General features: G+C 43.4%; 1 protein-coding gene across 2 annotated transcripts in view; it reads left to right on the forward strand.

The window, feature by feature from the left end:
• Positions 1-1,868: 1,868 nt before the first annotated feature.
• KCNIP4 (potassium voltage-gated channel interacting protein 4) overlaps positions 1,869-22,919 on the forward strand; it is a 267,229-nt gene continuing 246,178 nt past the window's right edge. The window contains exon 1 of one of the 2 annotated variants that reach the window (XM_034436007.3): positions 1,869-2,306. In XM_034436007.3, the coding sequence (XP_034291898.1) occupies positions 2,246-2,306 (61 nt within the window). In that variant the 5' untranslated portion in view covers positions 1,869-2,245. The remainder of the gene's footprint in view (positions 2,307-22,919) is intronic. The other variant, XM_060688929.2, reaches the window with a different exon arrangement.

The raw sequence follows: 22,919 nt of genomic DNA on the forward strand, positions 1-22,919 counted from the left end.
CAAAGGCTTTGATCAAGGGAGCACAATTTCTGAGTGTGTTTCTTCTTTTTGTCTGCTTCAAAATTGTTAAAGGCAGGAAGACATCTGTAAGAAGAGAAAGATTAAAAGGGAAAGATAAGAGACACAGGTCGATAAGACGATTTTGGCTTGTTTAGATCCTGAGAATGACTTGATTGACCTACTTAAAACTAACAAGATTGCCCCCCCTTTTCTTTCTTTCTTTCTTTCTTTCTTTCTTTCTTTCTTTCTTTCTTTCTTTCTTTCTTTCTTTCTTTCTTTTTCTTTCTTTCTTTCTTCTTTCTTTCTTTCTTTCTTTCTTTTTCTTTTTCTTTCTTTTTTCTCCTTTTTTCTCTTTCTCCTTCCTTCCTTCTTTCCTTCCTTCCTTCCTTCCTTCCTTCCTTCCTTCCTTCCTTCCTCCCTTCTTGCAAAGATTCATGTTTTCCTTCCACGTAACCAGTAAGGTTTAGTTCCCTAATCTGGTGGATTTAAGGTTTTGAATGGGCAACTGGAATCCTAATAGATATGGTTACAATATTAATCATACCCCCTCCATCTGCATGATATGCAGGATAAGTTCTAAGTTTAATTAACTGGATCTCAATTCTAGATGTCTTCTGTATTTTTTCCGACTATTAAGAGCAGGAACATGCAAAATATTCTCTTCCAGGCATGTGATCTTCTACAGAACTCCTCCTTTCCCTCCAAACCATATCCAGGCTACCTAAAACCTTTTCCCCTTCCAAGAACATTTAGGTTTGAAAACTCCCCAATCGCCACCTTCAGAAGGGCTGGGAGACTCGGGAAGAAAAGTCGTGGGACCTTAATGCGATCTTTTTATTAAATCAAGTGTGATTTATTTGTTTTTCATGATCTCAGCCAATGTAGCTTTCAAATCACGTTGATGGGTTTTTTTAGTGCAAATCTTGTTCTCGGCTGTTGAGAAGAAAAGAAACTGATATAAACTGTAGTTTAGTGAGATACGTGACTCCATTAACGCATAGCAAAGAAAATGATTCGTTTTGGTTTCTCACCTTTAAAGGTAAGACTGAAATCAAGAAGTAACCCAGAGTAAGATTTGCACGAAGTCTTTTCTGGAAATCCCTTCATATTCCCACCCGGTTCGAAGGGGCTTCATCTCAAAGGGCATAGCTACAGGTCTATAGGGAGATTCTCCGTCATCCAGGTCATGATTATCCCCCCCCCCAAAGGTATCTCAAAGGCCTCTTTGGGTCAACCATGACCTGGATGAGGGAGAAGCTCCACATAGACTCTGTCGGGGGCAGGAAGGACCCATGGGTGGGAGCAAGGAAGGGGCGAGGAGTGGCTGCGATCCAGGAGCCCCCTTGGCGGAGGGAATCCCTGCAGCGCCGGATTTGGCTCTTCTCGAAAACGGCCCCTTCTGTGCTTCGCCTCTTGCGCTCCCGTTGCGCTTAAAAGGCCCCGTTCTCGCGCTCTTGCGGGTGGCTCCATTTCCACGAGGGAAAGCAAACCAGCAGTCTGAGCATCAGCTGGATGAGTGGAGGGAAGGGACCAGGAGGTCCACGCAACGCAACGCGGGGACAGATTGGACGCCGCGGCAGCCCGAAGGCAACACCTGTTGGGAGTTGCGATTTTCCCGTTTTCGGCTCGGCGGGTTTTGGCAGCGCCGGAGGCTGAGCTTCAAGCTGCTTCGGTCGCGGGAGTTTGCAGAAGCTCCTCCTTTCCTGGGCCACCAAGGTGCCATCGCGGGCCCTTTGCGCCTGGATCCAGGGAAAGGAATTCAACCGGGAGAGTCTCCTTCCAGCCTCCTTCCTACAACTCTTCCCCAAATCTTGGTTGGCTTTGGATCGCCTCCCCTCCCACCCATCCCCCCCCGCTCCCGCCATCCTTTTCCGCCTCGGTTTCCCGGCATCGCGGGCGAGTTCTCAAGGCGCGGAGGAGAGCTTCCCGGGCAGGCGTAACGTGGGGACCTCCGTGCACGCGTCCCCGGCCAGGAATTGGCTCCGTCTTGGAAGCAACGACTCCAGAGAGAGAGAGAGAGAGCGAGAGAGAGCGCAGCCGGAGGGTGGCCGGGCTTCTCCTCCGGCTCGTGCCCTGGCGCGTCCCCGCCAAGCAGCAGCGGCGGCGGCATCAGCATCAGCAGCAGGTGTTGGGAGGGGCGCGCCCGGACTGGCCCCCGGCCCCTCTCGGGAGGCTGAGCGGCTGCCAGAACTCGGGAAAAGCAGCGCTGGGCCGGCGGCGCCCCTTCGGACCTCGCTCGCTCGCCATGAGTGTCCGCAGACTGGCCAGCATCTCGGCACAGCTGGAGGAAGCCAGCTCCAGCGGCGGTAGGGGGCTTCGGCCCGGGGCTGGGGCTGGGGAGGACGGGCTGCGAGAAACTGGCTGGTACCCTTCTGCTTTTCCCTCTTAAGCCGCAACCGGGAGCCAACTTTCCGCGCTGCGCTTTTCTTTGCGCCGCCTCGGTAGCAGCTCGGATTAGGACTAAGGCTGCCGTCGGGGCGCGCGTTTTTTTTGGGATGGGTGGGCGAGGTGGGGCAGGTTTGCCTCCCAGAGAGAAGCGGTGGGCAGGTCAACCCGGCCCTTGGGGAGCCCCCATCCACCTCGCTCGCCTTTGCTCACTTCTTGGTGGCCAGGATAGGCTCTGGTGCCGGGAGGGGCGTTTATCCAGGCAGTGGGGGGGGACACTCCTTCCGTCACCCACTCCCCCATTCTGCTAGTGGGAAAGTCGACCCCCCATCCCCCAGCCCGGTTTCAACGGAGGAGAAGCTGAGCCGCCTATGCGTGGTGACCTCGGATGGCTGCCAACGACTCGGTGGGCTCCCGCTTTCAGTCGAAAGGCTGGCTGGTTTCGATTAGTGGCAGGGAGCCTCGGTTCAGCTGGGCGCACTTTTGGGCAAGCGCACCTGGGTGCTGGAGAGCTGGCATCCATCCTCTGAAGTGGTGCCCTCTGATTCCAGAGGAGAAGCCTTAAGCCCGCCAAACTGAAAGAAGTTGAGATATTTTGCCTTCTTTTCTTCAGTCCGAGGGGGAGATGGTGGAGGAGGGTGCAGGAGGCTTCATCAGACCTTTGAATCTGGGAGCCCCTCACTTTGGGCTGGGAGACTGAGCGGCGGGTGGGTAGTTCTGCTGGGCAGGCAGGATGGAGAACTTTGGTGCTGAGTTTCGGCCTTATGCTTTCCAACCATAAGGGATTACATTTACAGCAAACGTTGAGCTTAAAAGCCCATCAAGGAAATGGGGAAACGGGAACCTGATTTTCAACCAAATCCCCAGGACTTGATTTGAAATAAATGAAGTGGGGATTAGAGCATTATTTGTTTTGGTTTCCTGTTGCTTGTGGGCGCCCGTGTATCTTGCTTGTATCAGGGGGAAATTAGAGGATCGACCTCAAGCAACCTGCGTCATTAAGTACTATATCCAAATGCAGGAGAAGTTCACTTAGCTCTTCGCGATGGGAGGGAGGGAGGAAGAGTGTATTTTCCTGCTCATTTGATATTCTAGTTATTGCATGGATAGATCCCACTATCCCAGAAAGTTGCAGTGGAAAACTTAGCATAGATATACTAAATTTATAAATGAAAGGAAGAAGAATGCAATGATAGGTACATAGTTGTATAATTCAAAATAGGCTAGCCATAAACCCTGTTTAGAATTATTATTATTTTCGAACATGGCAGTTCAACCATCATTTCAATTGGGAAGGCTGGCTGTCTTCCCTGTTACCCAACTGTCAGGGTGTGAAGACACAGCTTTGACCTCCACACCAAAAAAAAACAAAACAAAAAAACAGGCTTGCTACATTTCTATAGGCTAGCATACTCTGCAAATGCACACCTCACGACAGGCAGAAGGTCCATGATGCCCAAAGGCTTGGATTAGAGAAGAGAAGAGGAGAGGAGAGGAGAGGAGAGGAGAGGAGAGGAGAGGAGAGAAGAGAAGAGAAGAGAAGAGAAGAGAAGAGAAGAGAAGAGAAGAGAAGAGAAGAGAAGAGAAGAGAAGAGAATGCAGAATAGAGCAGAGCAGAACAGAACAGAACAGAACAGAACAGAATAGAGTATTGGAAAGAATGGAATGGAATGGAATGGAATAGAATAGAATAGAATAGAATAGAATAGAATAGAATAGAATAGAATAGAATAGAATAGACCAGACCAGACCAGACCAGACCAGACCAGACCAGACCAGACCAGACCAGACCAGACCAGACCAGACCAGACCAGAACAGAACAGAACAGAACAAAAGAACAGAATAGAATTCTTTATTGGCCAAGTGTGATTGGACACACAAGGAATTTGTCTTTGGTGCATATGCTCTTGGTGTACATAAAAGAAAAGATACATTTGTCAAGAATCATAAGGTACAACACTTAATGATAGTCATAGGGAAACAGTCAATATAAATCGTAAGGATACCAGCCACAAGGTTACAGCCATACAGTCATAAGTGGGAGGAGATGGGTGGTGGGAACGATGAGAAGATTAATAGTAGTGCAGAGAATGAGAGAAGAAAAGGACCAGCATTTCCCTAAGGATTGGACAGGAATCTCAGTCAAAAAAAGGGTGAAGTTTCAAGTAATCCACCCTGTGTCCCTTCTCTCTGGAGCAGGGGTCTCCAACCTTGGCAACTTTAAGCCTGGAGGAGCAAAGCTGGCCGGGGAATTCTGGGAGTTGAAGTCCTCCAGGCTTAAAGTTGTGAAAGTTGGAGATCCCTGCTCTGGAGGGTTCCTTGGCTATCTGAGAAGAACTTTTAGGAAGACAACAGCTGTAGAAGTCACACCGCTGTTGCTGCTTACACAAGCAGGCTTTGGCTACAACACCAGAATAAAATGCAGCTTTTGCACAAAGAATTAATCTTTGCCAAATCTTTGCATGCGGTTATTTTTCTGTTTTGTGCCAATGTAGGACATGCGGCAATTTGGCCTTTACGTCAAGAGGTATAAAAAAAAGACCAGAGGATTTGCAGAGCTTGTTAGCATGTTCGTGCCCTTAAAAATGAGAGGAGATACTTTTAGTTCAGCATTTCTCAGACTTGGCAACTTTTAAGATGCGTAGAGTTCTACTCTCTCTCTCGCACGCTATTTCCCAGCCGGCCATGTTGGCTGAGGAATTCTGGAACTTGAAGTGCACATACCTTAAAAGTTGCCAAGTTTGAGAGACGCTGATTTAGACGGTTGAAACCATTAATCCATCCCTGCCCTGAGGTTCCATTTGATTGATACTGAATGTTTCTGTGGGCCTAAGATGGGCCCTGTTGGAATGCTTGCTTCAAATTTTATAATTTTTTTTTGTTTTGTTTTGAAAGATTGGGGTTTAACCCATGCATAGTGAGTCAACATGCTGCTTCTATTTGTAAAAACGCCCTGATAGAGTTGCTACGTCCTTCTCTGAGCTTCTGATGTTGGAATTTTACAAGGAAAAAAAAAAAGATGAGCATCTCTTCCTAAATATAAAGACTGGTTTTCTAATATTGTTTTAAGTTATTGTTCTTGAATTATCAACTTGGATTATCGTGTCTCTAATATCCTTCACGGTGATGAACTATGCAAACATGGTTGAGTGGGGTTGAAAATTGAGGTTGGAGCCTGGAAACAGAGAAAATGGTGACTATTTATTCATTGTATCTGGAGGTCCCACAGACACCTGTGGCAGGTGTATATGTCTCTTTCTCCACAAAGTCACAGCAGTGAATCTATTCCCAGAATGTTAGGCTCCTTTCCTAACCCTTGCGGAAAGCTTTAAAAGCTAATTCTACAGGCCAGGCTACTTTTTGAGATAAAAATAAAATAAAATAAAATGTTTTTTTTAACGAAGACCATCTGTTTCACAACTTTGGCTCTCCTCCCCCCATTAAATACCAAAGTTATTTAAAAAAATGCTGTGATTGTGTCTAGTCCTATTTCTCACACGATTCTTCCTCATTGCAATGTGCTTTTCAGGGTTTTTTTTTTCCAGCTTTAAAGGCATTTTTAAGAAAAACAAAAGAAATGAAACGAAACGAAGGCACATTTGTTTGAAAGTCGAGCTAAAGATGTTGCTAGAATAACGGTGTGATGATCTTTTGAGTCTTTATTATCATTTGTTTTTTCTTATTTTCCTGAAGTTTTGGCCAGGGAAAGAGTGGAATTTTTTTCGATTGGCTTAAATAAATTTGACATGAAATTTCATATCAAAGATTGAGCAGAGGAATATTGGTACTGGGTATACATAATACATGAACGTTATTAGATTTTTGAAAACTTGTTTTCCATGACTGTAAGTGAATAAGGTTGAATCTATTTTTATTCAATGCTTTCATAAGCAACATACAATAATTAATATGCTCTTATAGCTCAGACACCTTGTAGCAATAGTAATATTCATGTAGAACAGAGTTTAATTCACCTGAGAGATTCTCTCAATCGGTGAATCCAGGACTTGATGCTAAAATATATTTAAAACATTTGACAGATATGTTGAAGATCCCCACTGATTAATGATGCTGTAAATGGTATAAATGGTCACTGACTCAAAAATATTCCAGAATCTTATAAACTCTTCTATCAGTTGCATATATAGTAGGAGACTGAAATATTAATACGAATTTCATTGGCAATGATAGTTTGGCTTCCCTATATACATTATTTTGGGGGAAGAAAGTTTATGGAGAATTAGGAATCAGTTCCTTGTGCCACATTTTAAGGGTGTGTTGCATTTTATAGTTTTTGCTGACTAGAATTCAGGGAAGAATTGAACATGGGAGCATAACCATGCTTACATGCCTTTAAATGCTGAGCAATCAGAATTGACCTGATTATTGTCGGTGGTTTGTATCCAGGGCAAGTACAGATAGTCCTTGATTTATGACCACAACGCAGCCCGAAATTTCTGCTGCTAAGCAAGACGGTTGTTAAGTGAGTTCTGCCTCATTTTACGACCTTTCTTGCCACAGTTGGTAAGCAAATCACTGCTGCTGTTAAGTGAGTAACACAGCAACCGTCATAAATATGAACCGGATGCCAAGCACGATCACGCGGCCATGGGGATGTTGCGAAAGTCGTAAATGTGAAAAACGGTCATAATTCACTTTTATTTTAGTGTCGTCGTGACTTCGAATGTTTACTAAATGAATGGCTTTAAGTTGAGGACTATCTACGTGGGCATGTCATGCAGTAACTTTTTATGAAGGATTTGCTATTAGAATAGCAGTTATAAAGAAGAAAAGTGAAACACGTAGAAAAAACGAGATATACAAAAATGATCCCCATGTCAGTGAATCCTTCATTGGGTAACTTTTAGCATGAATGACGGCCTTACAATGTCTTCCCATGGAGGGAACCAAGTCTTTGAGTTCTGCAGCTGTTCTCATGTGAAACCAAGATTGAATGTTGGCTTCTATTAACTGGGTTTTATTGTTGGGTCACTTGTTTCTTTAGTCGGCTCCCTAGATTTTCCATTGGGTTAAGATCTGGGCTCTTCCCAGGCCATTCCAGCACTGGAATAGGATTATCTTGAAACTCAAAAAAAAAGGGGGGTGGTGGTGTTATTATTTTATTTATTTATTGATTTGATTTGATTTCTATACCGCCCTACTCTCGAAGGACTCAGGGCGGTGCACAGCCAAACAATAATTCAATAATTCTGGCAGATTCTCCCTTGCAGATATAGTTCATTTATTTTTTCCCCACTCATCATTGTTCTCTATCTCTTCCTTTCCTTTCCTTTCCTTTCCTTTCCTTTCCTTTCCTTTCCTTTCCTTTCCTTTCCTTTCCTTTCCTTTCCTTTCCTTATTTCTTTTTCTTCTTTCCTTTTCCCTTCCCTTCCCTTTCCTTCTTCATCCATTTACTTCCTTTCCTTTCCTTTCCTTTCCTTATTTCTTTTCTTCTTTTCTTTTCCCTTCCCTTCCCTTTCCTTCTTCATCCATTTACTTCCTTTCCTTTCCTTTCCTTTCCTTTCCTTTCCTTTCCTTTCCTTTCCTTTCCTTTCCTTTCCTTTCCTTCCCTTCCCTTCCCTTCCCTTCCCTTCCCTTCCCTTCCCTGATGGGCTTCCTTTTTGCTCCTTTGTCGCGATTACTATTACCCTGTTTCCCCAAAAGTAAGACATCCCCTGATAATAAGCCCAATCGGGCTTTTGAGCAAATATGCTAAAATAAGCCCCCCCCAAAATTAACCCCCCCTCTGAAAATATTTTAACGCATCTGCAGCCAGTCCCCACCATTTCCTCTGGTTTCCTCCATGCACCCCAAAATAATAAGACCTCCCCAAAAATAAGGCCAAGTGCTTATTTCGGGGTTCAAAAAATATAAGACAGGGTCTTATTTTCGGGAAAACATGGTACCTTCTGTTCTTTTTCTGCAGAAATAATAGCTGTGTCTTCTTTCCATTTGCTGCCTCAGTGAATAGTGATTCTTACTCATCAAACCTCCTGATACAGCAGCCCCAAAGGGGAGAAGAAGAAGGAGGCAAGAAAGAGATGCTGGTGGAAGAATCGTGCCTGGTTTCTGATCAGGACGAGTCAAATTATTTTGCTTCTAAGATTAAATGGCCTAAATCCAACGGCCCTGGATTTCTTAGCTGTGGAGAAAGGGCCTGTTTTGTAACAGTGGAACAGAAGAAGGCTGGTTACAGTTGATGCAGTGGCCTCTCCACTGGAGACCCTGCGTCTAGACAGGATTTTCCATGCAGAAATAAACCTTCCATGGAAGGCTACCATGTGCCTTCTCCATCAATGGGAAGAAAGAAGGAAGTTGTTAGAATAGAATGGAAGGGACCTTGGAGGTCTTCTAGTCCAGCCCCTTTCTCAAGCAGGGCACCCTATACAATTCTGGAGGAATTACTCTCCAATCTCCTCTTACAAACCTCCAGTAATGAAGCACCTACAATTTCTGGTGGCAAGCAGTTCCACTGGTTGATTGTCCTCACTGTTAGGAAGTTTCTCCTTACTTCTGGGTTGCTTCTCTCCTTGCTTAGTTTCCATCTATTGCTTCTTGTCCTGCCCTCTGATGCTTTGGAAAATAATAGTGATTTTGTTTGATAGTGTGCAGAACTTTGGACTGTGAAGAGTAAAGGTAAAAGTTCCCCATGCACATATGTGCTAGTCGTTCCCGACTCTAGGGGGCGGTGCTCATCTCCGTTTCAAAGCCGAAGAGCCAGCACTGTCCGAAGACGTTTCTGTGGTCATGTGGCCAGCATGACTCAACGCCAAAGGCTCACAGAACGCTGTTCCCTTCCCACCAAAGGTGGTCCCTATTTTTTCTACTTGCATTTTTTACGTGCTTTTGAACTGCTAGGTTGGCAGAAGCTGGGACAAGTCAAGGGAGCTCACCCCGTTACGCGGCACTCGGGATTCGAACTGCTGAACTGCTGACCTTTCGATCGACAAGCTCAGCGTCTTAGCCACTGAGCTACTGTGTCCGTGAAGGGTAAATGACTTCAAAAAAGGGGCAGCTGGGTGGGTTACTGCTTCCCAGTTCTTCTGCCAAGGTCTCCCTTACTCCAGGAGCAAACATCCAGTGTCCAGCGTGAGACTACACTTTGCAAACTGCAAAGTACAGGATACAGCAGTGACCTTCTTGAAGAAAGAGAGAGAGAGAGAAAGAGAAAGTGAATGGTGACTCAGTCTTGGAAGAGGAGAAGGTGTGAGGAAGAAACTCAAAATAACTCCACCTTGATTCTCTTTGGCATAAAAAGGGGCAGAAGGATTCTCTGGCAGGCTTCCAGGATTCTGTTGTGATGCCCAACAATAACAACAACAACAGTAAAGTAGCATTTCTGAAAATCCTTGCTCTGTCTTGTTTCTTGTCAAAGGAACTGAGAGCAAAGAAAACTTCAAATCTCAGCAATGCCATTGATGCTTAATGTGCATAAAGTGCCGTGAAAGAGAATCAGGATGGTGGAATCTGTTCCCCTTTCTCTCCATCCCAGGAAATAGAAATTTAGTAGATTAATATGGGTGATCAGGTGTGCAACAACTGCAGTCCAGCATGTGAGGTTTTACAGTCTGTGCCCATCTGCCTGATTGTCTGTTCCTTGAAAGCCTGAAATCCAGAAATCCAGGAGATTATGCTGCATCCCAGCATGTGTTCAGGATCTCCAGGCAGCTACTGATGCTCTCTTAGTACAAGGGGGCAGGAGGAAAAAATGCGCTGGAAGCCAGAGACTCAACCTGTATGAAGGCAAATCTACGCCTCCCTGGATAATATTTCTGGGACAGTCACCAGGATCAGACGTTTTGTCTTCCCAGCTTTCAGACTCATGCTGGAGTAATGCAATCTGAGGTTGTATAAACAGAGGCATAGAATCGAGACCACATGAAGTAGTTGTGAAGTTATATCTGACCCATCGCAACCCCATGGACCATGTTCCTCCAGGCCTTCCTGTCCTCTACCATCCTCTGGAGTCCATTGAAGCTCCCGCCGACTGCTTCAGTGACTCCATCCAGCCACCTCCTTCTCTGCCGTCCCCTTCTTCTTCTTTTGCCCTCCATCGTTCCCAGCATTGGGCTCTTCTCCACGGAGTCCTTCCTTCTCATTCGGTGGCCAAAGTATTTGAGTTTCCTCTTCAGGATCTGGCCTTCTAAAGAGCAGTCAGGGTTGATCTCCTCTAGGACTGACCGGTTGGATGGCCTTGCAGTCCAAGGGACTCGCAGGAGTCTTCTCCAGCACCAGAGTTCAAAGGCCTCCATTCTTTGGCCTTCTCAGCCTTCCTTATGGTCCAACTTTCACAGCCATCCATTGCAACTGGGAAAACCATCGCCTTGACTATACGCATTTTAGTTGGCAGGGTGATGATGTCTCTGCTTTTTAGTATGCCGTCTGGATTTGCCATGGCTTTCCTCCCCAGGAGTAAGTGTCTTTTAATTTCTTGGCTGCAGTCCCCATCTGCCGTGATCTTGGAGCCCAGGAAAATAAAATCTGTCACTACCTCCATTTCTTCCCCATCTATTTGCCATGAATTGAGAGGGCCGGATGCCATGATCTTAGTTTTCCCGTGAAGTATTGGTACCGCTTTATAAAGCCTTAGTAAGGCCACACCTGGAATGCTGCATCCAGTTTTGGTTACCACATTACAAAAAAGATGTTGAGACCTTGGGAAAAAAGTGCAGAGAAGAGCAACTAAAATGATTAAAAGCCTGGAGAGAAAAACATATGAAGAACGGTTGCAGGAATTGGGGATGGCTCTTCTAGAGAAAAGAAGGAGTGGGGGGGGGCATGATAGCAGCCTTCCAGGATTTGAGGGGCTGTCACAGAGAAGAGGAAAGGGTCAACTAATTTTCCAAAGCACCTGAGGGCAGGACAAGAAACAATGGATGGAAACTAAGCAAGGAGAGAAGCAACCTGGAATTAAGGAGGAATTTCCTGACAGTGAAAACAATTCATCATGAAAACAGTTTGCCTTCAGTGGGAGCTTCATCACTGGAGGTTTTTAAGAAGAGATTGGACAGTCACTTGTCTGAAATGGCAGAGAGTCTCATGCTTGAGCAGAGGGCTGGACTAGAAGACCTCCAAGGTCCCTTCCAGTTCTATTCCGATTGACCTCAGCCCAATATTTTCGTAAGGAATTTGCAGAGGCCATAAATGGCCAGGCAGGCAGCTTTTTTTATTCTCCAGGCTCAACGATGAAGCTGAAACTATTGGACGAAAAGAAAAGGGGGAAAAAAAAAAACACAACCCCTTTTGCATATTCTCTAGCTGAAGTTGACGCATTCCATGTTTTTTTGCAATCAATGTAACAGCGGAGGTCAGCAAAACTACAGAGCTGGGTTTATAGCTCGCTGAGCAAATAGCAGCTTCTGGCTGTGGTGGTTATTTCTGTGCTCCCCCCCACCCCCCACCCATCCCCAGGAAACAATCAAAACTACCTCCCAGCTCCAGAGCCTTTGTTTGTTCATTCAAGCTGGGAGATTCCTACCCAGCCCCCCCAAAAAGGAGAGCATAAATAAGGAGAACACACAGAAAGTGAAAACGATGTCTGCTTCTTCCTTCTTTATTTCGCCTTCATTCCAATACCAACCAAGAGAATAAGGAAACGTGGACTGGGCAAGTGGTCTCAATTCCTTCTTCGTGATGGGGCTGCTTCCCTCTGGCCATTGTGCTTTGTTTATGACTTGGGACAGGCTGGTACAACAAGTAGCTTTACAGGGGGGCATGCAAAAGTGGCTTAATCCATGCCAACAAAACCCGATCTGTGTTAACAAGTCGAACAAGATTATTTATGTGCCTGTTAGTTTTTCCTTTCCAATTCAGTTGCAAATATTGGTCGGTACATATAGCTGTTAATAATAGGAATTTGGGCGATTTTTAACATGTGTTCTTGAAACTTGCCTTCCCTTTTATATTTAGAATTATTGCACAATTAAAACATTGTGTTTAGTCCTTCATTAGAAAACGGAGATTTCGACCCCCATTATGAATATTTCGCAGAAAGTTTCATTGTAGATGGGTCCTTTACTCAAAATCTGCTATTTGTCATCCAAATAGAGGAAAAACAACCTGGATTGATGGACTGTTTGAAATGGTAGCTTACTGTGAAATCATAAAATGTGTCGGACAAGTTATTATCTTGATATTTGGGCTTTATTCTTCACTTTTATCAAAGCCAGAATATAAAGCATTTGGCCTGTTCGCTCAAAGGGATTCAAAAGAGGATTAATTATTATTAATGAAAAGGAAGACAATATTTGCATATTGATTATCTGTGGTTCCCCTTGCACATAGATGCTAGTCGTTCCCGACTCTAGGGGGCGGTGTTCATCTCTGTTTCAAAGCCGAAGAGCCAGCGCTGTCCAAAAACGTCTCCATGGTCATGTGGCCAGCATGACTCAACACCAAAGGCGCACAGAATGCTGTTTCCTTCCCACCAAAGGTGGTCCCTATTTTTCTACTTGCATTTTTTACCTGCTTTCGAACTGCTAGGTTGGCAGAAGCTGGAACAAGTCACGGGAGCTCACCCCATTACGCGGCACTAGGGATTCGAACCGCTGAACTGCTGACCTTCTGATCGACAAGCTCAGCATCTTAAACCACTTAAAAAGGACTGTAAAAGCAATATGAAGTGGTATATAAGTCTAAGTGCTATTTAAAATTCTCTCCCATACCAGTTAATTTTAATTATTATTTGAGCTGGGAGTCAGCCTGGAAGCAAGTCTGACTTTTCCATTCATAGTGATTTTGAATCTAAGTTGAGTTGGTTGGAGGTCACATTCTCAAACAGCAATTCTTTAGAAGAGCATCCCAAATACGCTTCCGGTTTGAAATCTTCTGAAGCAAGAAAAACACTTTTAAGGCTTAAACACCTCCCCCCCACTCAAATGACAATAAATGTTTCTCCCCCAGCCTGTCTGTTGCCCACCCTACAGGCTCAGTTGCCAAGCGACCAAGAACTCAATGAATGGATTTTCACTCAATACCTACCGGATTCAGCTCCTACGGACCTGCACTTTTGAAATCACTGCATTAGATGATACTGCTCTTATGTTGCATCCCTGGTCCACTACAATGAAATATTATTTTTGTAATTTTGTTACCTAATTCAACCAGGGCAGCTCTGATGGAGTGATGCTTCTTTGCTTTCCCCTTTATTTTCTATTGCTCTTGCCCCTACCATTACATTGGCATCCTTCAGTCTTAAGAGATGATGGTATCGTGCTCTGGAAAGAGGTCCTAAAACAGCATCTGGTATGACTAAAAAGGCCGATTCGAGAGTGGCCATCCCTTCCACACTGAGGGCAGATACATTCGGTCCCCTGCCCAGCTCCCAGATTTCGCTGGTTCCGGGACTCCCTCTTTGCCTCGGCCTGCCGAACAAGTGTCTCTTCGAATTGGAGAAGGCCATGCTGCGTCTTTAGCCTCCAAGCTGAACGATCGGAGGTCAAGGTTTCCCAGTCGTTAATGTCCATTCCCAGGGCCTTTAGGTCCCTCTTGCAGATATCCTTATATCGCAGTTGTGGTCTCCCTCTGAGGCGCTTTCCTTGCACTGATTCTCCATCCAGGAGATCTTTCGGAATCCGACCATCGGCCATTCTCACGACATGCCCCAGCCAGCGTTGACGTCACTGTTTCAATACTGTACACATGCTAGAAATTCCAGCACGTTCCAAGACTGCGCTATTTGGGACTTTGTCCTGCCAGGTGATGCCAAGAATTCGTCGGAGGCAGAGCATATGAAAGGTGTTCAACTTTCTCTCCTGCCGTGCGTAGAGGGTCCAAGACTCCCTGCAGTACAAGAGGGTGCTCAGGATGCAGGCTCTGTAGACCTGGATCTTTGTATGTTCCATCAGCTTCTTATTAAGCCAAATGTCAACTTGCAAAGCTTTCAAGTTGCCATGAGCAGGAGGGAGGGAGAACTGAAGTGAATTCCATACATTCTTTCTGACCGCAATCAGAAGGAGGGTGTTAGGTTTCACAGCCAGCCAAAGTGGTTAATTGGAGAATGTGATTTATGACATGGCCAGAGAGGAGGGGAGAGACAGGGTCATAGGAGAACGTAAATCTACGTGGGATCAGTCCTAACTGCATCCGAGTATTGCCGGAATGTTGCTCCTAATAAATGACTGTATTTCCTTTGAAGTTTGGATCATGGCTCATGAATTAATTAGGGCATCTTTCAGAAACTTGACACCATACTCTCTTTGTAAGTCTGGAGAACGTGGTGGCCACTTTACCAATACGTTTATTCAGCTCAGCATCTAAAGAGAGAGTGTCGGATATATTTGAACCGAGGTACACAAAGGCATGGACGATCTCCAGTTCTTGTGCAGAGATTGTAACACAGGGAGGTGAATCCAAATCCATGATTTGTGTTTAAATTGAAGCCTAGATTTCAATAATGTTTGGAGTGTCTTGGTATCCCATTTGAAATGATAGTGAGAAAAATTGCGGTGGTCCTGATCGATATGGAAACCTGGGAAGAAGGATGAACAAAATTAGGATTAGGACAGAATTCTTCCTTGGCATGGATTCTGGGAAGCCTTGATTATCTTCTTATTCTCTGGAAAACAGGAAAAGTGTAAGTGCTGGGTGTGTAAAACACTTGGGAGGTGATGTAATCCTGGATCTTACATGGCATGAACAAAATCTGAAAAATTTTCACTGCCTCTCTCTTTCTATTACTGTGTTTCCCCGAAAATAAGACCCTGTCTTATATTTTTTTGAGCCCTGAAATAAGCGCTTGTCCTTATTGCCATGCACTCAAAAGCCGGATTGGGTTTATTATCAGGGGAGGTCTTATTTTGGAGGAAACAGGGTATTTCTTCTTGGCGTTCACTTTATGTAACACACCCACACACAAAAAAAGAGAGAAGTGCTTGGTTTGAGTACCAAGAAGTGTAGCTAAATCAGGGTTCCAAGGAACACCCCCAACCAAATAAAGCTCTGAGTCCTGAGATTCCTCAAAGTTCCAATTTATTAGAGGTGTCATGTTGGCGCATCTGGGAAAACCCGAATCTGAAAGCTTCCAGGTTTTCCCCACCCAGCTAAGAGTTCACAGCCCTGCCCCATACCCAACAAGTTCATCACATTGTCCAATCAACTCTTCACACTCCACCGGATACCATCTTCAGGCAGTCTCCATCAGACTCAGGCAAAAGTCCTTGAATGAAGAATGTAGTTATGACTAACTTTCTACCGCTCCAACAACAACCCCCTCCCAACTTCCCCAGCTAAAATATGTGGCAGTTTAGAAGCAAAAAGAAAATTGTCTTCCAAAACTGACAGTAGCAATTTTGCAAACGGTGCAGATATAAAAACCACCAGCCAGCCAGCCCCATAATTAGCCATTTGTAATTAATCTACAATAAATGTTTGCCTAGACTATACCCATTTTTAACTGCCGGTCATCAGATTGCTCTCTGCTAATGCAGTAAAGAAGGAATGACAGGTTGACATACACATTTTTGGCTCTTTCCCCATTTTAGCGATTGCTTTTATAAGAGCTTCTCAGGATGACAAATTTTTTTTTTGCAAACTTTCCTTCCCCTCAACCCCCCCCCCCTTTAATGATTAGCTATAAAGAGTTGAGCAAAATCAGATCATTTGTCTTTGCTAGCTGAAGGAAATGAAGGAACGGCAGGAATATTCTGCCTTAAATCCTTGCCATCTTAGCTAGATATAGCATAAAGCTGGACAAGGAAGCCATAGTTAAAATTAGTCAAAAGAATGATGGAATGTACATGCCTGCAAATGGTTTTAATGTCTGGTTAAAGACGCTTCTGCAATATCTGATTCCACAGATTCTTGTTTGAGGACACTATTTCAATATGTTTTAAAACTTCAGCGGAGTGATAATATGATTAATGATACACATTTAAAAATGCAATAAGCTGTGTTTTGATGAAAAGAGGAGATTGGATGTAAGCCTGCTGTTTTTAATTTAATTGCAGGTTCTCCTTTTGTCTCGCTTGAGATAAAAGGGGTTAATTTTAAGAAATGCTATAATTCGTTTGAACAAGACAAACTTACTTCCCAGTTTCTTTAAAAAGCTGTGGTGGCCCAGTGGTTAGGATGCAGTATTGCAGGCTAATTCTGCCGACTGACAGCAGTTTGATCCAGACCGGCTCAAAGTTGACTCAGCCTTCCGTCCTTCCGAGGTGGGTAAAATGAGGACCCAGATTGTTGAGGGCTCTATAAACCACTTAGAGAGGGCAATTTATTTATTAATTATTAATTATTATTTATTATTATTTAGAGAGGGAAAGCAATTTATTTTGAAATGCATGAAAAATACAGACCTCAACATTCATTTTCTTATTTGTCCTCGTAGAATTGTTTCTAATTTTCTTCTCTAGCATCACCCAGGGAGAAATGCCAGGCCCAGTTAGTTAAATCTATTTTCCTGAACTTGTTTCCTTCCAGTTAGCTCCAGGCTATAAGATCCTACTCTATAAAAGAATATTTAAACACTGAAGTTATTTAATCACTTTGAGATCTAATTGGAGATTTAAAGAAGTAATAATTAACTAACTATAATAACTGACTAGAAAGCAGAATAAACGTTTGCTTTAAAAAAATTGGTTTTCTTCACGCATCACACATACAGAGTACAGCTCTTTTTTTTGCATCACGCTCTATACTGTGGGATTAAATTTCAGCTGTCAGACGCATAAGTTATAGGAGAAAAGTTTTGCCCTGGATGATTTTGCCACAAGGGGTCTTCTGGCAGTGTTATAAATAGTGGAGAAATGTTGAAGTGAGCAGTTCTTTTTTCCTTCAAAAAACGGGGGAAAAAAATAATTCTAGCTCATCACTAATACTAGTAACCCTATGCTTCAGAACGGATCCCTTGATGATAAGTTCTCCATTTTCGTGTCTCAGCTGAAGTTTAAAAACTTATTAAGGAACTTAACAATGTGATTCTTATTCATGTTTAAACAGAAGTCAAGTTACTAACACCAGCCAAGAGTTTACGGAAGCTTGCCACCAAGGGTCAAAAGCCTGTGTTTAATTACTCAGAAAGAACTTGTAATGTGGTACAAGACCAGGGGAGATTCAATTCATTGCCTGGCCATTGATTTTAGTGGCTCTACTTTAAGAAGAGTTATCAGACTTCAGAGGATCATTAGAACGGCAGAAAAAACCATGGCTACCAACCTGCCTTCCATGGAGGACCTGTCTGCTGCACGAGTCAAAAAGAGGGCTGGGAAAATATCTACAGACCCCTCACATCCTGGACATAAACTCTTTCAACTCCTACCCTCAAAACGAGGCTATAGAGCACTGCACACCAGAACAACTAGACACAAGGACAGTTTTTTCCCTAATGCCATCACTCTGCTCAACAAATAATTCCCTCAACACTGTCAAACTATTTACTAAGTCTGCCCTACTATTAATCTTCTCATCGTTCCCACCATCTCCTTCCCCTTATGACTACATGACTGTAACCTTGTTGCTGGTATCCTTAAGATTTATATTGACTGTTTCCTAATATGATTTGCTTGCTTATTTGTTCCCTATGACTATCATTAAGTGTTGTACCTTATGATTCTTGCCCCCAACAATCTGGGTCCTCATTTTGCCAACTTTGGAAGGATAGAAGGCTGAGTCAACCTTGAGCCTGGTGAGATTTGAACTGCCGAATTGCAGGCAGCCGGCAGTCAGCAGAAGTAGCCTGCAGTACTGCACTCTAACCACTGCGCCACCACGGCTCTTGGAGCAAAAATGGGGCAAAACCTGGGGTGAAATCCAGTAGGTTCTGACAGGTTCTGGAGAACCGGTAGCGGAAATTTTGAGTAGTTCGGAGAACCGGCAAATACCACCTCTCGCTGGCCCCAGAGTGGGGTGGGAATGGAGATTTTGCAGTATCCTTCCCCCAGGAGTGGGGAGGGAAAGGGGATTTTGCAGTATCCTTCCCCTGCCATGCCTACCAAGCCACGCCCACCAAGCCACACCCACACAACCAGTAGTAAAAAAAAACCTGGATCTCACCACTGAGCAAAACTCTCTTAACAAATGTGTCACTTAACAACAGAAATTTTGGGCTCAGTTGAGGTTATAAATCGAGAATGACCTGTATAATCTAGGTTGTTTTCTCACATCCTTTTACTGAACACATACAGAATATAGTTTCCCACCCCTTCCTTCCTCTACGATTGTGCGTATCCCAGTTCCTACATATAGGAACATATTCTCTCCATCAACACCTTTTCCTTTAAAGCATATGGACGCTCAGTGCCATTACTTGGTTATTTTCCAGGACATCAGAAATAGAAGCTGCTCTCCGTTTGTTTTCTCACTTATGTAAATAAATTGCTGGCCTTACATAACCCTTCCAGGGTCCCCCGTGTGATGCCAGAATCTGTGGAACACGTCCTGTCTTCTCCAGGGCCTACAGCTCAAGCCATTTCCCCCATCCAACTACGTTGCGAAAAAATTAAAAAAACAAAAACAAAGGCACCTCGTGCCAGTAATAACTTTAGCATGGCTGAAAGATAAAAAGAGTAGCTTTTGCTATTTCCATGAAAACCTTCATCACACAATCCTGGCTGATGAAAACACACACTCTTTTGTAGGTCCTGTTCTAATGATGCCTCTATTTTTCCCCCCTTTGGTGGGTCTCTCCCTCTCTCTCTTCCCACTTCACTTCACTTTATTCCCCCTACTTTGTAAGTGAACATGCAGAGGGGATATTCCTAAAATCGAGTAGTTCCCCAGGCTCAGCGAGTGGATCTTAACTGTTGTGAATGTGCAGTATATCAATAAACCCAGACTCTCATAAGCCTTTGATACTTTCAATAGAAGAGATTATCTGTAGCTCAAGGCTGTAAGTGCTGTGACCCAGGCCCAAGTAGGTATTATCAGACACAATCAGTTGTAAACAAACAGATTTTATTAGAACAGCTGAGAATTAACTCACTCTCAGCGTAGTCCAAACTAATTCAAAACAAATTTATTATTATTTATTTATTATTAAATTTTTATACCGTCCTTCTCCTGAAGGACTCAGGGCGGTGTACAGCCAAGATAAAAAACCAACGATATAAAAGTTAAAAACAATTTAAAATTATTAAATAGTTTGGCCAATAATCTAAAATAAAACAATCCATTAAAAATAATATTTTAGGCCAGCCCTGCTTGATGGAATAATAGTGTTTTAAGGGCGCGGCGAAAGGTACGAAGGTCGGGAATCCGACGAATCTCCGGGGGCAGCTCGTTCCAGAGGGCAGGTGCCCCCACAGAGAAGGCTCTCCCCCTGGGGGTCACCAGTCGACACTGTCTAACCAACAGCACCCTGAGGAGACCCTCTCTGTGGGAGCGGTACTGGTCGATGGGACGCTATCGGAGGCAGAATATTTCATAACTCAGTTCTTCGGCCTTATCACCAACCTTGGTCTACTTTGGCAACCTTCCCCTAGAGTGGGGTGGGAATGGAGATTTTACAGTATCCTTCCCCTGCCACGCCCATCAAGCCACACCCACAGAACCAGTAGTAAAAAATTTTGAAACCCACCACTGTCCCATTCAGTTGCTTTTTGTGTTGTGGCTCCATTACCTGAGCCTGTGTCATCGGCAGGAGAGGACTCCGAGAGTGAAGGAGAGGAGTTGGCAAGGCCTCCCTCTCCAGGACCCTCCTCTTTGGCAATGCCTTCGGTGTCCGCCGAAGGGCAAGAGATAGGGCCGGAGCCAAGCACATCCACGCAGCCACAGATGGACAGTGATGAGGGTAATGAGTCTTGGCTGGATCCACACCAGCGTCACAGAGATAAGTGCGTGCAACAGAAGAAAAGGCATGCCAGAGATTAGGCTGAGTCACTGGACCACACCCCACAGGGTATAAAAGGGAGCGTGGTGGCCAGTCAAACCTTGTGACGAACAAAGCTGAAAGCTTCCACGCCATTCTGCATTGCCAGACTTTTTGCTTTAGACTTTGCTGGATTATCTCTAGACTTGATTGACTCCGTAATTATTGAGCTGTTTCTTCTGATGTACCAGGAGTGGGAAGAAGTTATCTCCCCTCTTCGTAAATAATAAACTCTTGGCAGGCAGCCACTAGGTTGTTGCCAAGTTCTGTTATCATAAGGAAAAGGATTTTGCCGGCTGGTTTGGTCTTTAACACTTGAACATCTGTTGGTGTGTGTGCATGTGGTTGGGGACAGAACATTTTCTTACATGAGAATGTGTCCAGAGCCACTTCAGTGCAACACCCTTCCTGGTGTATCAAATGAGTGACATATGTCAGATGAGAGAACTATCTAAACCGTCACTCGAATAAATACAGAGATGAAGAGCAAAGAACAAACTTCCCAGGAACTTTTAATATAAATATAGTCCAAGCCCAAAGCATAATGAAAAGATCACCGAGAGAGAGAGAGAGAGATTCAGCAGGTGAGACTTAAAAATGGCTCTGAGAGACTGTAAACTCACCGCTCTTCTGCAGGAGGCCCAAACAAACATTTGAAATGTGATAGCAGGAACTCTCCCGATTGTTAGTGTTCGGTGAAAACATTTATTCAGCATAAAAGCATTGTCTGCCCTCTCCTTACAGCTCCCGTTGTGATACCGCGACGGTGTTTGAAATTCCCACAGAGCTGCTGTTTTCACAGGGAAACTTAGTTCAAACCGTCGTTCATTTTTTTTAAAGGAAAGCCTTTCTTTCCCAATAAATTGGAATATCCTGCAACCCTGCTTCAGCTCAGCTTGGATTCCTTTGCTGGATGGATGGCAGCTGTGATTATAGATTTTGGCAGTTTTATATTCTGAGTCGGCCATAAACTCAGGTGGCTGCTTCCAAGCCCACTGTTGCCTGTTCTTATTAGCTGATGTTGCTGACTCAAGGAATTTTAAAGGTACTTTACCGATTAGGCAGTTTTATTAAGAATACTTAGTTATTTATTTATCGAATTTCAAAACCGCCCCTTTCCCTCACAGAAGGACTCTGCTGGTGCCCAAATAAAACGTAAAAACATTAAAAATGGAATGTAAAATTTAAAAAGAGACAAGGACGATTAAAATTCAATTTTCAAAATTAATTTAATTAATTTCAGGGCACTCCCAAGCCCCCCACCTTCCAATGGCTACCTGAAAGGCTAGGAAAGTGGCCTATATTTCAATTTTATTTGGCTATATCTTCAATTAATCATTACTATAACAGGGCAGGGCATAAAAAAGACACAGGTTTTGGGGAAAAAAGCCATAAGTTTCAAAGCTATTGTCATCCTTGAAAATTCAGGTTCAATTTTTGCTACATGATGAAGTCTTTGGATGGATGGCTAAAATGGAATGTAATTGGGTTCCAACAATCTATTCAGATTCATTGTAATTTTTAATCCCTGAATATCCTGATCTGATTAGTATGCCAGCGAATAAAGTTATTCATTTTCTCTGATCTTTTGGCAAAACTTGAAGTAATTCACAAATCCTTCAAATCTTTTCAGCTTATCTTCAGCTATTTTAAGTGAATCTGATAACATAAAAAAAAATTATCATCAGTTGAACATCAATAGTTCTTTTCCCCCATACCAACCCTCTCCATATATCTTTCAAATCTTAACCATGGAGTCAAAATGCCTGTCTTGGCAATGAAGATCTTGAATATTCTTGTCTTGTAATATGACAAAGTGCAATAGTGGCTGAATAACAAATCTGGTTATTAGAGATTGTTGAAGTCAGCAACTCTTTGTAAAAAGAAAACTGCAAATTATTTGCTGCCTAAGCTAAATCTAAACTAATTGAAGTCCATTCAAAACTCACTTAGGAAAGAGGAATCTACCTTTTTAATCACCTGACTTTCATCAAAGCATGTAAAGCTACCCAGAATAATAAATCCCTCTAGACTTAGAAGAGACTTTTGCTGTCTATTGTTATCTCTACCTATGGTAGAATAGAATAGAATAGAATAGAATAGAATAGAATAGAATAGAATAGAATAGAATAGAATAGAATAGAATAAGAATAAGAAGAATAATTAATGGAGTGGAGTGGAGTGGAGTAGAGTGGAGTAGAGTAGAGTAGAGTAGAGTAGAGTAGAGTAGAGTAGAGTAGAGTAGAGTAGAGTAGAGTAGAGTAGAGTAGAGTAGAGTAGAGTAGAATAGAATAGAATAGAATAGAATAGAATAGAATAGAATAGAATAACAGAGTTGGAAGGGACCTTGGAGGTCTTCTAGTCCAACCCCCTGCCTAGGCAGGAAACTTTACACCACTTCAGACAAATGGTTATCCAACATCTTCTTAAAGACTTCCAGTGTTGGAGCATTCACAACTTCCTAAAAAAAAAGACTTTTCCCATCTCGTTTATGAATGTTTACATTTGTACCATTTTTTTAAAAAGCCAAACAAGCATTTTACATTTTAACTACAATTGCTAAGCTATTTGCATTGAAATCCACAATTTTAATTGAATTATTTGATAGTTGAATGAAAGATTTAGTTCAGATCTAAAGCTTAATGTTGCTATCTGTTGACATGATAGCAATTATTTATCGCTTTTCCTTATTTACAAGAAGCAATGGGTGGAAACTAACCAAGGAAAGAA

Source organism: Pantherophis guttatus, chromosome 8 (genome assembly GCF_059756535.1).
Source record: "Pantherophis guttatus breed Tessera chromosome 8, ASM5975653v1, whole genome shotgun sequence".
Lineage (NCBI taxonomy): Eukaryota > Metazoa > Chordata > Lepidosauria > Squamata > Colubridae > Pantherophis > Pantherophis guttatus.